The sequence below is a fragment of the Dipteris shenzhenensis genome, chromosome 18, assembly GCF_047967505.1.
Source record: "Dipteris shenzhenensis isolate YYH24624 ecotype China chromosome 18, Dip_SZ_1.0, whole genome shotgun sequence".
In the NCBI taxonomy this organism is placed as follows: Eukaryota; Viridiplantae; Streptophyta; class Polypodiopsida; order Gleicheniales; family Dipteridaceae; genus Dipteris; species Dipteris shenzhenensis.
This window is the reverse complement of record NC_141613.1, coordinates 23,997,401-24,013,835: the sequence shown is the minus strand read 5'-3', so window position 1 is coordinate 24,013,835 and position 16,435 is coordinate 23,997,401. Positions and strand designations below refer to the sequence as shown.

At 44.6% G+C, this 16,435-nt stretch overlaps 1 protein-coding gene across 1 annotated transcript in view; it reads right to left on the bottom strand.

Moving 5' to 3' along the window:
- Positions 1-15,820, bottom strand: part of LOC147890981 (ubiquitin-conjugating enzyme E2 32-like) — a 48,521-nt gene extending 32,701 nt beyond the window's left edge. Inside the window, exons 1-2 of the mRNA XM_087389125.1 lie at positions 15,752-15,820; positions 15,534-15,665 (exon numbers count right to left, since the gene is read on the bottom strand). Coding sequence (XP_087245251.1) covers positions 15,534-15,665; positions 15,752-15,820 — 201 coding nt within the window. The remainder of the gene's footprint in view (positions 1-15,533; positions 15,666-15,751) is intronic.
- Between the last annotated feature and the right edge of the window lie 615 nt (positions 15,821-16,435).

The window sequence follows — 16,435 nt, the reverse complement described above, 5'->3', positions numbered from 1 at the left end:
ACAACCGACTTCTTCTTTGGTGACCTGCTGCAACAATTCGGAGCTGTCCTGCTGAGCCGCCTTCCATATTTCTGATCTGTCTCTGCATTTTGAAGCCTTTCAGCCCATCGACCAGCTGCTGGAAACACCCACCGAAGCATTTCTTCAGCCGTCTTGCATACGTGAAGTTTGTTGTTCCACTTGCTAGTGCTTTATTTCAGGCTGCTGCCCGCCTTAATGAAACCCTCTTCAATCATGACTTCCTTGTCTTCAAGTTCCCTGCTCGTGGACAAGTTGAAGGGGGAAGGCTTTCCCATGTGGCAAACCAAGATGCAATTGCTGCTTATGCGTGAAGGTGTTTGGGATGTTGTTGAGGATGACCAGGTTGAATTACTTGATCAACAACACCAAAGGATTTGGAATCAACTGAATGCTAAGGCCATTGCCCTCATTGGTCTTTGCTTAGCCGACTCACTCATCCATCATGTGGATTTCAAGTCGACAACTAAACAGATTTGGAATCGCCTTGAGACCTTGTTTGATAATAAAATCACCAACTCTAAAGTTTTTCTGAAGCTCAAGTTTTATGATTTGAAAATGGAAGAGAGTGATAAGTTGAGTGATCATCTAGCCCGGTTTCAATCTCTTGTTCAACAACTCTGCCCCATGATGAAGATAAGATGGCTGTCCTCATGAAGAGTATATACCTAGATGAATACAGGAACATACCTCATGAAGAGTATGCATGGAATTTCTTTCTTTGAGCAAACTCTTAAAGTTCTTCGTCTAGCCACTACCACGTTTGATAATATGGTGGCACTCCTCATTGAGAAGGACCGTCACAATAAGGAAGCCTCTCTTGCCTCTCCTAGTGCTGGTGACCAACCATTTGCTTCCACAAGCAAATGGAAGACCAACAAGAACATTATTTGCAGGTTTTGCAAGAGGAAAGGACACATTGACGCCCATTGCTTCAAGAAGAAGGAACAAGAACAAGAGAAGAACCATGCCAATCTCCTTGCTGAAGAAGAAGCTGAACCCCAAGAGCCCCCAAAGGAGATACATTCAGCTACAGTAGAGGTTCACGGCCTCTCTTGAGGACGAGGATCTTTTCGACCAGGGTTGGGCTTTCTAGGCTCCTATGCTATGTGTGTTTGTGTTGAGTCAAATAAAGGTTCTCAGCCTTGAGTTGTCCCTCTAAAATTAATGTATTTGGAGTCAATAAGAGGTATTCTACCCTGGGTTGTCCCCCAAAAATGCTTATATGGTTTCTACTTTGGTTTGATGGTATCGACCACCCAATTCAGAGCAAGGGGGGGTGACGAGTGATAGTTTGCCCCTGCCAGTCGCAAGCTAACTGAGAAGTCGCTATCACACGGCAAGTGTTGGATAGCTAGACTTGCTCTTTACCGTATTGCGGTGGAGGGGGGATCGTTCGCGTGTTGGGTAGCACACTCTTTGCTCTGAAAGGGGGTGTTGGAGATATCATAGCCAAAGAGTGTCGTGATGTGATGTGATGTGTTGGTGTGTAGTACTAGGTCATCTAGTACTAGTTCATGTGTGTGAGTCATGTGTGAGTGACACGTGTCATTATGGGACTCATCCCATATGCACTAGATACTAGTATGTGAGTGAGTAGCCTGTATAGACGTAGACTCTTGGATTGTTCGACGCAACTTCAACAATCTAAAGTTTGGGGAGGACAAGCTAGGTGAAGTCTCTTTCTCTACGATGCCGACAACTGAGAGGAGTACTTGGGAGCAATTCATCTTCACGATTTGTAGCAAAGACCCCTGGCAAGAGGCGAAGTTCGCCAAGCTTCCAAGCAGCCTCCGTTTCTCCTTTGGCCAGCATCGACACGATGGACTCTTCGAGAGGCTGGACAGGTTTTATGTGAGGGAAGGGGATCCGCATTCCTGACTCCTAACAACAAGAGCAGGAGGTATAGGAGGCGATGGCAGAGATTTGGAGTCAGTCAGCTGAGGAGGTTGGGCCACTTGAGCAGCAAAGGCAATCTATAGGAGCAGTGAGAAGCTGCAATCCCAAGCTTTGTGGTGCCGTCATCTCCTCCAGACCCGAGAGGGAGCTCGGAGACGCGACTTGGCCTCCATTGAGCATCTCAAAGAGCAAGACCCAAGATCGCAGTGGCTAGCAGATAGATATGAGTGCACGATCGTTCTCTTGCTCCGACGGTTGTTTCTCCGCATCGTACCAAATGTAGAGGAAGTGGATGCATTTTGAAAACCATATGTTTGAAGGAGTGAAACTGCCTGTTAGTTGGGAATGCATGGGATTAGACGGAGCCTTAAGGATGAGTTCGACCGTAGGAAGCATTCCCAAAACACCTCATAGAAAGTGTTTTCATATCCAAGTTTTAAACCCCGCTAGATCTCTAGGACACAGAGACCCGTACTGTGGGGTTCTCCTATCATTCTCAAGGTGATAGGATGACCAGACAGTTCTTTCAGGTCACATGACCTAGGTCAGTGGGAACATAGTTGCAAAGACTGAGATGGTCACATGCATACGGACCCTGAGGAGATTCTCGAGATGACCACGAAGTTCTACAGGGAGGCAGAGGAGGAGTCCCACCAGGTGATCACTGTCAGAGAAACGGTTTGGGGTAACATCTCGATAGTAGTGTCACAGAGCGTGAGCAGACAGCTTGAGATGCCTTTCACAAACAATCGCTCTCAAAGGGCCACCCTTCGCAAAAGTGCCTCGGAGAGGACGGTTTGACTCCGGGTTTCTTCATATGCTTCTAGGAGCACATTTGCACTCCTCTTCCATCGGCTTTTCAAGAGGTTTGTGATATAGGCTCACTCCCTCAGTCTTTGAGTCTGCATGGATTTGTTTGATCCCAAAAGAGGAGGCAAAGATGACTTACGACAGTGGAGGCCGATTCTCCTACTGGAGACAGCCTACAAGATCTTGGCCAAGGTCGTGATTATGCAATGGTGGCCTCACCTTGTAGACATCATCCATGACACTCATACAGGGTTTGTGTACAAACACAATATCTTGGACAATCTTCACCTTTTGAAGACTCTAGACTGGGCCCAAGAGGAGCCGCAACCTCTCGCTATCCTTCTCTTGGATTTTGAGAAGGCATATGACAAGGTGGAGTGGCCCTCCCTGGAGAGCACTATGCAGCGGTTAGGCTTCTCAAACATGTGGATCAGAGGGGTCTTGTCCCTTTACGCAAGTAGCTCCAGTCAACTGCTTATAGGTGGTCATACAGGCGAGGATTTCTCTCTCCCCCGTTCAGTTCCCTCTCGTCCCCTTTCTTTTTTTGTGCCACGGAGGCTTTGTGCTACCTCTTGGGATCACAAGCTAGGGATCTTATAGGGATGAGGCTTCCAATTCGGTAGGAGGAGTTGCTAGATTCAAAGTTTACAGGACACAGCACTTTATGTGGAGGGTTCTGCAGCGAGCCTTGAGGCGGTCAAGGAGGCTCTACCCACCTGACGTGAGGCATCTAGAGCAAGGATTAATTGGGCCAATAACGCAACTGAGGAGGTCCATGAGGTTCTAGCCTGGGGGGCGTCCCTGGATTTTCTCAACAGCTCCTCTCACGGGGAAGGGCTCTCCCTTGATGAGAAACCTTTTCAGAGTCTGGAAGCGCTTGTCTCTAGGTCTTATACGAGCCAACCCCACTTGTCGTGAGGAGTTCAATAGGCAGCCACTTATGTGGCACCTACAGGTACGAGACCTAGAGGGACGCATGCTTGGTCAACAGACACATATTGGTTGGGCAAGCAAGCACTCTCTCACATGAGAGGAGCAGGCACAAGGCGGGTAGAGATAGTTCTAGCGATACTAGACTCGTGGTGGGAGGGATTGACGACTACGCATTTCTATTCAACGACACATATTGGCAAACGCCTACAGTTGGAGGCAACAGCATGGACCCCCCCAAGGGAGCGACACTGGGTAGAATAGGAGGTCCCTAGAGAGGTTATCTCCCGCCACTGGTCACGCCTTTTGACTAGCCTGCAACCCATCGGCCCTTGGTTGGAGCAAATGCGAGTGGACAGTTGATGGTCAACTTTAAGATAGTGGCTAGCACCCAGCGGATGGAGAGAAACTTCACTTAGGGGATGGTCGCGTGGCTCACAGAGGGAGGCCATGCATTCTGATAGATCCCACTACTCTAGCCTTTCGGATTCAGCACCAGATTGTGGCTAAGATCAAGGCACATGAGGCAATTCCTCCCAACGGCGTTCGCCCTGCACCTTCGACAAAGGATAGTATGTGGGAGACAATTGCCATCATCACTGCCTGGCATATTCAGGTCGCCCGTTGCAATTTGGTGATGGGAGGCCAGCAGACTACTCCGACAGCCACTCTTGTCACCATTTGGCACGACAACTTCTACACCCTACGTGCCATTTGGGAGTGCAGAGCTCCGGGTTCTAGAGCAACTGCTGACAGGCGGGAACGTTTTTGCAAGGCTTGGCCGCATTTTCTATATCCTCACCACGAGAGGTATTCGTTGGTTGTATAGTCTGCCACCTTGCTTGTTAGCCCCTTTCCAGAGACTCCATACACAGTATGTTGGGTTCTTGGGAAACAGGTTGGCCCTTTTTTGGCGACAACCAACTCTCGTTTCTTTTTCCCATGGTCAAGTTTCAACACCGTTTCTAGTTTCTGCTGATTTTTATGGTAGCTTATTTCAAGCAGAAATAGAAGTTCTTTTCTAGGGGTCGGGGGAAAAGAGGGAGGGGAGAACCAATTCACACTTCATTATCATCACCAACGTGATGCTGGAAACTCCAAAAACAACAGTCTAACTTCAAGGGTGAGGCTTGAAGTGGAGAGAGAGAGAGAGAGAGAGAGAGAGAGAGAAAAGAAAGAAAGTTTATTAAAGTCTTCGGAAGACCGATGGGTCTATGAGACTGTGAAATTCTAAGTCTTCAGAAGACCGATGGGTCTATGAGACTGTGAAATTCTGGTACAAACGAACTGCCCCCCCCCCGGGCGCCCGTTTTTTCTTGCAATAGAAAACTATTTACAAAGCTTGCTCACAGGGGAGCATGAAGCCGGTTCAACTCAGATTCTCTGTTCTACAAAGAGCTAGGAAGCTCTAAAATGTATAGACTAAGGGGTGCTAGCACTTAGCCCTGGTGTGGCCTTGTAGGCCAGTTAGGATTTCAATCAACCCTCTGATTGACTTAATTGGTCAACTCTTTGGTTGACTTTGGGGCCTATATAGGTCACCACATGTACTTTCTTCATTATACATTTGCAAGTACTCCTCATTTCCCTCAGCTTGCTGTTTGTTCTTGCATTCCATTTCCACTCCTTTGCTCCCCCCACCCAAAAGTGGTATCAGAGCAAGTTCTTGCTCCGAACTGCTTCCCTGACTCGCACTTCTGCTGCTCATGCTATCGTGTTGCACTTTATTGGATAAACTTTGTTGAGTTGCTGCTACACATTAGCAGCAGCGACCAGCACCATTTGCAGGTTTGCTTCAACATTTTGTGTACATCAACATACAAGCGATTTACATTCCTATGGACATACGTACATCTCATATAGATTTGCATTGTCCATACAACCTTTACATCATCCATACAATGTGAACCAGTTTTCATACGACCTGCAAAAACATTCATGGTTTGCCGTTCAATTGTTGTTTAACTATAAAATTTATCCGTACAAGGTATAAGAATCTGTCATACACTTGCTAATGCATTCCATACGCCCTCCATACATCAATCATACAGGTATAATGATCTGCCGTACATCCTACGTGCTCTATCCGTACAGCATCGCCGAATTGTCCGTACGACCTGCAGAAGTTTATCGTATGGTTTTTTGCAATCCTACCATACAGCAGCGTACATTTCCTGTCTAGCCCCTCTTTTCATTTCACAAGTTGCATTTACAGATCTAGTCATCTCCTTCGACATCCTGACTGCTTGACCTCTCACAAATTAGGGCATTTCCTGAACATTGAGAACATTGCAAATAGAGCTGAAAATTTGCATATATTTGGGGCTTTGCCTCAATTTGCCCTCTTCTTGGTGCAATTTTTCTCCATTTGGCAGCTTTTCTCGCATTTTCTCACTCTGTGAGTGAGAATTTCAAACATTTGCTATTTTTAGCAGTCTGATTTTGCAGATTTCAGGACTTTTTGCAGCAAATGACATTGCATGCTAGTACAGTGACATTGAGCAGAAATTTCACCTTGCCCTCTTTTTGACATACTCTCCTTTGTTTGAAAATTTGGGGCTTTTGCAGGATTGACACTTGCAGGTATCCCTTTTGCCTTGGAGTTCAATTTCAGGTCACTTTCGAGCACTTGCAAGGCAACTTTGCTTTCAGAGCTTTGTCCGTACAAGTTGCCATATGCTTTGTGTACGTTGTCCATACATCTCTCGTACAGGTATAAGAATCTGTAGTACAGTTGCCATATGCTTTCCGTACGTTGTCCATACATCTGTCATGGAGTATAAGAATCTGTTGTACATCCTGCATGTGTTGTCCGTATAGGATTGCAAAGTTGTTCATACGACTTACAGAAGCTTGCCATATAGTTTCTGCAAGTTGCGTACAGTAGTGTACATTTCATGTCCAGCCCCTCTTTTCATTTCACAGGCTGCATTTGCAGATCTAGTCATCTCATTTGACTTTCTGACTGCTTGACCTGTCACAAACTGTGACATTTCCTATACATTGACAGACATTGCAGATAGAGTTTGAATGTTTGCATTATTTGGGGCTTTTCCTCAATTTACCCTCTTTTTTATGCAACTTCTCTCAAGAAATTCGGGCTTTTGGCATTGTTACCGTGAAAAAGGCATTTGGCAGCTTTTCTGGGACTATTCCACTCAATGTGAGTGAGAATTTCAGAAATTTGCTTTTTTAGCAGTCTAATTTGGTAGATTTTGGGGCTTTTTGCGGCAAATGACAGTTTATTGCAGACGCTGCATGCAGGTACAATGACATTGAGCAGAAATTTCACTTTGCCCTCTATTTGGCATACTTTCATTTTAGGAAATTTGGGGTTTTACAGAATTGATACTTGCAGTTATCCCCTTTGCCTTGGGGTCCAATTTCAGGTCACATTTGAGCATTTTCAGGGAAGCTTTATGCTTTTGGAGCTTTGACATTTGCAACTTATTGCAGTCATATATTGCAGGGCAACCCTTTGTCTTTTGCTCAGTGTTTGAGCACTCATTTGGGCAGTCACATTTGCTGATCTTTTGCTGTCATCTTTTTTGGGTTCACATTTGCAGATTTGTGGTCAACTTTGGAGCAGCCAGCTTATTGCACTGTAGCCTTGAGGCTTTGACATTTGAAAGGTACTCTTCTTTTTTGGGGAATTTTCATTTGCAGTGGCAAACCATGAGTCATTTGGAATGCTTGCCACTAAGGACAGACTTGATGGTACCAACTATCCCATGCTGTCATCCTTGGTGCGCCACCTGTCGGTATTCAGAAATTTCTTGGATATTGTATCTAGATCCAAAACTAGACCTGTCTCTCCAACACAGGCATCTCCTGCCCCCACAACCACTACTATTGGCACTTCTGATTCATCTACTACTGCTCCCGCAGTGCATAGTTGCCAGAAACGGCCGTTTCTTGGCAGGAAACGGAAACGGCGTTTCTTCAAGAAACGCCGTTTCGTAAAACCTGTTTTTGACCTACACCCCCAAATCGCGATTTCGCCACCTAGCTCCTTTCTTCGCTGCCTCCCGCCCATTGCACTCCTTCTGTGCATCCTTGCTGCTCTCTCCACCTTCTCTAAGCTCTCTCCATCCCTCCATCCTTTGCTCTTGGACTCTCCATCCCATTTTCCTCGGACCTCCATCCTCTTCATCCTTCTCTCCATCTTCTCCATCCTGCAAGCTGCAACTTGGCAGCCTGCTCTCCATCCCTCCATCCTTCTTCTCTCCATCCTCTCTTACCTATAACCTCTCCATCCTCCTTCACTTCTACCTCTAATCCTCCAGGCTCCTTCCACCTCTCCATCCTCTTTTACCTCTGAGCTCTCCATCCTCCTTCTACCTCTCCATCCTTTCTCACTTGTGACCTCTCCATCCTCCTTCTCACCTCTCCATCCTCCTCAATGCCGAGAGATGCTTATTGGGTCCATGTCTCTCTCCTGGATAGTTATAAAGGAGGCGGTGGCTCCAAGAAGTGGAGATGCAACTATTGCGGCATAAGCAAAACGGGGTCTGTCACACGGGTGAAAGACCATCTAGCAGGTGTTCCCAGCAAGGATGTAGGACCTTGTGAGTTTGTGCCTACTCCAGTGAAAGGTGGCCTAACAGAATGGAAGCGTGTGCGCATGGCAGCCTTGGCTACAAAAAGTGGAGGGCAAGGGCTGCAAGATGAAGAAGAGGCTGCTCACATTGAGCCATTGGATGATGCCAGCACATTGGGTTCTGCAAAGAGAAGTAGAGGGGCATCAACTACATCGAGCGCGGGTCCTAGTGCTACAAGAACACCCTTGCCACATGGATCAATTAGTGTGGATGCTAGTGCGGAAAAAAGAGGATCACTGCAAAGGTCTAGCATTCAAACACGCTTGCAAAAGCAAGCAGTGAAGGAGGCCACTAGTGAGCTCACAAAGCTCTTCATACAGTGTGCAATACCCTTTCATGTGGCGAAGACTACACGATGGAGGAAGGCCATGAGAGCCGTGAGCCGCATTGGGTATGAATGGGAAGGGCCTACATATGAGGCCTTGCGGACAAGAGAGCTAAGAAGAGAGAGGGAATGTGTGGAAGACCAAATGAAGCCCTTGAAAGAGACTTGGAAAAAATATGGATGCACACTCTTATGCGATGGATGGTCAGATGCACGCGAGAGGAGTGTGTACAATATTTTAGTGTCTTCTTGCAAGGGAACCATGTTCTTGAGAACCATAGATGCTTCCATTGCAAGTACAGTGATTACAGGGTTGTATATTTGGGAGCATTTACGGGCAGCCATTATGGAGATAGGTGTGTTGAGCATGTGGTCGAAGTGGTGACACATAATGGCAGCAATTGTGTGTCAATGGGTGCCATGTTAGAAGATGAGTTCCCTAAAGGACACCCTGTGCCTCACATTGCCTTGATCTTTTGATCGAGGACCAGTGTTACCAAAAAACGCGTTTCGGGGCACCGAAACGCGAAGAAACGTTTCTAGACAAAACGTTTCTGCGAAACGCCCGAAACGCGCAATTAGGACGAAACGTTTTCTGTCCAAAAAACCGTCGCGACGAGTTTCTTGCAGATTTCGGCCGCCGTTTTTGTTTTTTCGCTCCTCCTATGCCGCTCCATTGCTTGCCTTGCTCCAGCCTACCATCTGCAGTCTACTCTACCCTCTACTCCACCTTCTACTCTCCTCTACTCTCTACTCTCTACTCTACCCTCGGGCCTCTACTCTACTCTACTCTACCCTCTACCCTCTACTTTCCTCTACGGTCTACCCTCTACCCCCTACTCTACCCTACCCTTTACTCTACTCTACTCTACTCTACCCTCTACTCTAGTCTCTACCCTCTACTCTCCTCTAGCCTCTACAATCTACTCTACTCTACTCTCTACTCCCATACCATGGCCTCAAGACGTGCCGGTGGACCGAGTGGAAGCACAAAACGGGATGTATGGCAGGATACCATTTTTATAAAGAGATATGGCACATCTGGCACGAGGAGGTCAACCTGCTCACTACTAACTTCTAAGTGCTTTCAACTTTGTATTTACTATTATCATTTATGATTTATCTAATTATTTATATTGTCTTCTTCTGTATTGCAAATTGCAATAGCATTGAAGAGGACATAGTGGAGTTCCACAATGACATGGGTCATTTCTCTCGTGCAATTGCCAAGGAAAGAGACAACAGGCTGTTGGCTCTTACTTGGTGGGAGAAATTTGGGATTTTGAATCCCTCATTGCAGAACTTAGCTCTCCACATCCTTTCGCAAGATTGCACATCAGGTCCAGCTGAGAGGATATCGAGCATATGTGCAGACATACACACCAGGATGAGAAACAAGTAAGTTCTAACTTCTAACTTCTTATAGTTCTTATTTATACTTCTTAAGTCGTGAGAATTGACTTCTTTATGCTTTGTAATTTGTAAACTATGTCAGGTTGAGCGTGGAGCAGCTCAATAGGTTGGTATATGTCAATGCCAACCTACGTCTACTTGAGAAGTACAGGTCTGCAGATGGTACCGGTAGCATCGAGTGGAAGCCCAAGCAAGTCAATCCTGACAAGATCAAGCTAAAACATGTCGACATGTCCACCATCCAGCACAGTCGAGAGAATGACGATGCTTACGAGTTCCTGCGATAGGATATGCTTCGATTCCGACGTCAGACACGTTCGATGGCTCAAGCTCGTGCACCACGAGTACGTGCTGCTAATGTTGCAGAGGATACAGGAACACCCCAGATTCGTGGTTATCAACGTCGAGCACGAGCCTCACGAGGGGGATCACAGGGATCTGTTCTTGCATCGTCATCCCGAGGACGTCCAGGCAGAGATGAGCCAGAGGAGGAGGCGGCATTGGTAGACAGTGCGGACTCAGAGACTCAGATCAGTTGAGAGCCCCTACTTGGTTCGAGGGTGGCACTTCCTCTTCCTCCACAGAGAATGTAGATCCATCTGCTGATTCCAGTGCTGATGATGACAGTGATGAGGCAGCAGATCTTGGAGAGGGCAATGGTCCCTAGCTCTAGAGAGTCGAGACTAGACTCTAGAGTGTACTGTGTACACTGCAGTTGTTAGCAACTGGCTTGTAGGCGACGGGCTTTGATTATGTATACAATTTACACCATACAGTTACCAGTATATCATTATGGCATGTTACATGTATGATGTAAACAGTAATACATAATACATTTTGTTATATTTTAAATCTTGAATCTTAAATCTTGAAATTTGATTCTGAAATTTGAATTATAAAGTTAAAAGTTTATTGTTTGAACTATGGGCCATCATCCATGGCATACGCTAGCAGCCATATGCACTTGCAAGTTGCAACTAATTAGTTAATAGTAATTTGTAAACTGGAAAATCTGTGTCTTTGTAAACCTCAATCTATAGGCTGCGTGACGCATCTTTTTACTCTTTCAACTGTGTAATATGTGTGTGCAATGTGCATTGTGTGCACAATATCGATATCTGAGAGCTCTTTTGAGAGGAGTCTGAGAGCTCTTTTGAGAGAGAGAGAGAGAGAGAGAGAGAATCTGAAGACAATTATTTAGGAAGTATATTATATATATAACATCTATAAAATAATTATTTTTAGGCGTTTCTAGACGAAACGCCTGTAAAAATCTAGAAACGTTTCTTGTGACACTGTCGAGGACCTAGGGAAGATACCTTGGATTGATGCCATCTTCTCCACAGCCCGCAGTATCGTGAAGTTTGTCACGAAGAGACCCAAAGTCCTCAGCATCTATCGGGCTTACAGTGACCTTGAGCTATTGAAACCTCCAGCCACAAGGTTTGCTTACATGTTCATAGTGGTGGAGAGGCTTGTGTGAGTGCGCCAGGGCTTGTTGCGCACGGTTGAGTCTCGGGAGTGGGGAGATTGGGATGATAGAGACCAAGCAAAGTCTATCGAATTTGTCCACATGATCATGGATGAGTCTTGGTAGAATCAGGCGGAGGCATTAATCAAATCGATTAATCCTATCTACACGGTGCTTCGCATCACGGACATGGAGGGAAGCACATTAGGGCTCTTGTACGAGTTTATGGACAAGATTGGAGAGGCCCTCAACAGAAACACTTCCCTATCGCCTGATAAGTAAGACTTTTTACTTTTGTAATATGTATAATTATTGCAGTTACTAAATTGCAATTTGTTATCATGAAGCCTAGAATTTTCAGATATATATTATGTATGTACTATTATATATAGTCTATGAATTTTGCTTGCATAATGCATTCTAATTTCTTGTGGCATGATTTAGGGTTGAGTCCATCCATGCTATATGGAATAAGCAGTGGAATTGGTTCCACCGCCCAATCCATGCGGTGGCACATGTATTGCATCCCCTCTGGCGCAGTCAAGAGTAATATGAGAATGACGAGTTGGAGGAGGAGATGCAACAATATCTACAAAATTGGACGGGTGGTGACTTGGAGATGCAACGAAGAATGGAGGATGAACTTCTATTGTTCCGCAATCATAGCCTCTCCTTTGGTCCACCTACGGCTAGGCTCCGAGAGACACAGTTGCATCCTGTCTCCTGGTGGGAGAAATATGGCAACTGTACTCCTACTTTGGTAAGAGACAACTTACAACGCCACTAGTTAGAGCTTAGTCATTAAGTAATTTGAAGTTTTATCTACTACAAATATGTTTAAAGTTATCAAGTTCCTGATACTTATCTCTGCTTAATTGGCTTATGGCAGAAACACCTTACTATACGTGTTCTCTCACAGGACTGCAGTTCCGGTCCTTGTGAGAGGAATTGGAGCACTTGGGCCCTCTTTCACACAAAGAAGAGGAACAAATTGAGCACGGCTCAATTGGAGCGGTTGGTGTTTTGTCATTGCAACCTCCGTCTCCTTGAGTTCGCCGCCGGCTGCCTCGAACCTCGCCAAGTGAATGTAGACAAGGTGGACGTGGAGAAGATGAAGGCCATACCAGATATCCCACAGGAGGAGCTGGACATATACACCATGTTGTATGAGGAGCTGTCAACACCAGCACACCACACGATCATACACTCAACCATCTGGAGATGGTGCTAGTACTTAAGTTGCACCCGATGGTCCTGATCCTGATGTTGATGATTCTTCTTCAGACAGTGACACAGATGCCTCAGGCTCATCTGAGGAGGCAGAGGATGACGATGACGAGGAGTCCATGGATGATGCAGATGATCAGTAGTGATGTACCTTGGTCCTTGTCACTTGACTACGACTGTACAGACTACAGTGCTAGCCTACTCCTAGTCATGACACTTCAGATGCATCATGCATGCAGCCTACAAGCTGCAACATGATGCATCTTGATTCCTAGACTATGTTATTTCTTTTTTTATGATAGTAGATACAGTACTTACTACTGAGTATACTTTGGACCTTGGTACCAGGTGGCAGCTGCTTTTTTTTATATCATCCATGGGTGCTTTTATTTTGAGTCTTGCATGACTCATGAGTCATGATCATGGAATTTGTGGATCATGAATCATGATCATATATGGAGTCTGGACATTGGATGCTTTCAAGTTTCAAGTTTCAAGTTTCAACTTGTGTGCTAAGTTTAAAGTACTTCAAACTTCTAAATTTCAGATTCTTGTAATGTCAAACTTGTTAGTCATGATACATGTTGATTTCATATTATTGAAGCATCATTCAAGAATTTAGAATCATAGAGGCATGAATGATTCATTGATGCTTGAAGCTTCAAGTATAGATAATTGTATTATGTATGATTTGCACTCTATTGATAATTATATTATGTATAAAAATATTTTTTTATACATAAATTGTATCATATTGCCGTTTCTTCCGTTTCCGTTTTGGCGAGAGCCGAAAACTCCGTTTCTTCCATTTCTTCCGTTTCCGTTTCTTCCATTTCCGTTTCCGCTGGCAACTATGCCACAGTGCTTACCGCAGTGCCTTCCACACCTAAATAGATTTGTTGGGATCAGAGACTTGCACATGCAGTGAGCTTGCTAAACCTGTCAATTATGTCCAAATCCCAACATTTCCATCTTTTGACTGTGCAAGATCGAAGTCCATATCTTTACTCTCCCATGGGGCCTGGATACAGAAAGCGGCATCAAAAGCCCTGGAGTCTTTTGTCGGTCGAGCTTCGCTTTTTGGCAGGTAAGACATTCCGTAACAAACTTGTGGATATCCTCTTGCATACCTCGCCAGATAAAGTGCCTTTCTATGGCTTGCATCCATGAAGAAATGCCTCGATGGCCTGCATAAGGAGGTGCATGTCACTCTTCTAAAACTTTCATCCGCATATCTCAAGTAACACATGGATGATCATCCTCCATGAGATAGCCATCTCTAAGGGTGTACTGGCTGGTTGACTGGCCTTGCTGAATATTCTTCATGATCTCCCCAAAATCTGGGTCCTATAGATAGTGCTCTTTCATGTCATCAAGGTCCTATGATAGGTTATTGTTACATTGTTCACTTTGCAGCCTTCTCGATAGGGCATCCACCACTCCGTTAAGTGCTCCTGAAGTATGCACAATCTGAAAATGGAACATGGACAGAAAATGTGCCCATTTCATATGCTTTTCTGAGAGCTTAGTCTAGGTCAAGAAATACTTGAGACTTTGGTGACTTGACCGTGAAATCAGTTCCTAAAAGATAGTGCTTCCAAATGGTTAAGCCATCAATTGCACCCAACAACTCTTTCTCATAAACCTGCATATGCTTTACAGAATCATGTAATCTCCAGCTTTCATAGGCAACTACATGACCATCTAGATGAAGAGCATCTCCAACACACTCCCCGCATGCATCGCAGTCCACATCAAAGGGCTTGTGCAAGTCAGGAACAATAAGGATTGGCTCGGTGGTTAACTTTGCCTTGAGGGTGATAAATGCAGTCTTTTGCTGCTCTCCCCATCTGCAGCAGACCTAGGTGCAAACCTACACCTATAGGAGACCTACGCCTGTAGGAGAGCATATGGACCTAGGTGCAGGCCTACACCCGTAGGAGAGCATAAGGACTGCATGAAAGGGAACTTTTGCCTGCTTGCGCATATCAGAGCATACTTTTTGCAAGAGTCCTCAACCTAGAGTCCATCAGGGACACGAGGTGATCTTGGAGGGGTCTACAGCAGAAGGATCAGCAAACAAAACCTGTCCAAACGGTGGCTTACCTCCGTGTATGTTCTAAAGGTGATGACACACTTTGGGCTATATTTTGTACTTCGACATTGTCTCTAGTCGTGAGATTTGTTCAGCTGAATATCTATGTGTGTTCTCTCCATATCTAAAGTGGCTCTTTATAAGCGCAAAGAGTGAGTTGGTGTTAAAGTATTTGTTGTAAGATCTCAAGACCTCTTCTGTTGTGTTAGGTTTGGCTGTAGCAAGCAATCTTTTTCTCTAACATCCGCTTGGCTACAAGAAGCAGCGTTCTTTTTTGATATGGTATCAGGGTCGATATTTGGAGCTAGAGGTACATGTCAATATTCTCTGACACCTTGCATGACTAAGCACATCAGTTTCCATCATATGCTTCCTTCAATGACACTTCATTCGACTAAGCACATCAGTTTCCATCACATGCTTCCTTCAATGACACTTCATTCTTGAGCTGTGACTACATGCATGCAAAGAGGAGTAAATGAAGCATTAAGTCTTCATGATAATCGCACCAAGATTTGCAATTCCAAAACTTCGTTGATGCACTTTGAAATACAACCATAGCATCTGAAATTGGGTTTTCCCTTTTTCCTTTTTGCTGGAAGAGCTGGTTTCATTTTGCTTTACAAAAAGGTATGTGCAATAAGCATCAAAGGCTACCAAATAATTTCACAAGGTACTATGACTTACAATTTGAATTTTCTAATTCGTTACATGTTCAAAAGATACAAGTCAAGAAATCAATACCGTAAGAAGCATGAAAGCAGGAGGCTTAAAGGGATATTCAGGAGGCAGCTGAATGCGGCCATGATAAACGCCTCCTTCAAACTCTGAATCTCGAGGCCCACGGATTGCAAACTGCCACTCAAAAATATTGTCCTGCAAGACACATCCCAAGAGATAACATTGGCTTGAGTCTCTATATACTTTTTCTTTTTTTCATGAATATATAGCTCATGTTTTACTTTCATAACATTATGATTTCCAAAAACTAGCTTGCCAGCACTAGACTGTTCTATAAAATGCAAAGACATTCAACTTAATTTGCACATGCATATAGAATGTGGGCAGAAAATCCGAGAATGTTCTTCAATACGATAACATGCTGAATGAATTTGTAATAAGCAACATACTTCAATAGGATAGTGTTATTGATAACATCTTGAATGAATTTGTGATAAGCAACATACTTAACATTTAAATAAGACAAAAGGAGAAATAAGGTGTACAACTTTCGGTTTTCCTTGAAGTCAAATACATTATAAATGATAGAACCAAAGCCATAGACATCACTATACAATTGCAAACGTTACGGCCCCCTACAATCCTAAAATACAAACAAGCCATGAAACTAAGACAACCAAACGTGTTCCAATCTTACAAATTGAAAATTATTGAGGAACTAATGTAAGCAAGAAAGAAAAGAGAAAGAAAGAAAGAAAGAACGTCTATTATAGTCTTCAGAAACCAAAAAGTGTATATGAGACTAAGAGAAGCCGATACAATGAATTGATGGGTGGAGCCGCTAAACGGGCATCAACACCCAAGATGCATATCAGAAAACTCCATAGTCCTGCCCATAAAAGGCGTCGGTAAAATAAAGCAAAAGACTCTCTGGGTGTCAACTCAAGAGGGGGGCGACGGTGTGT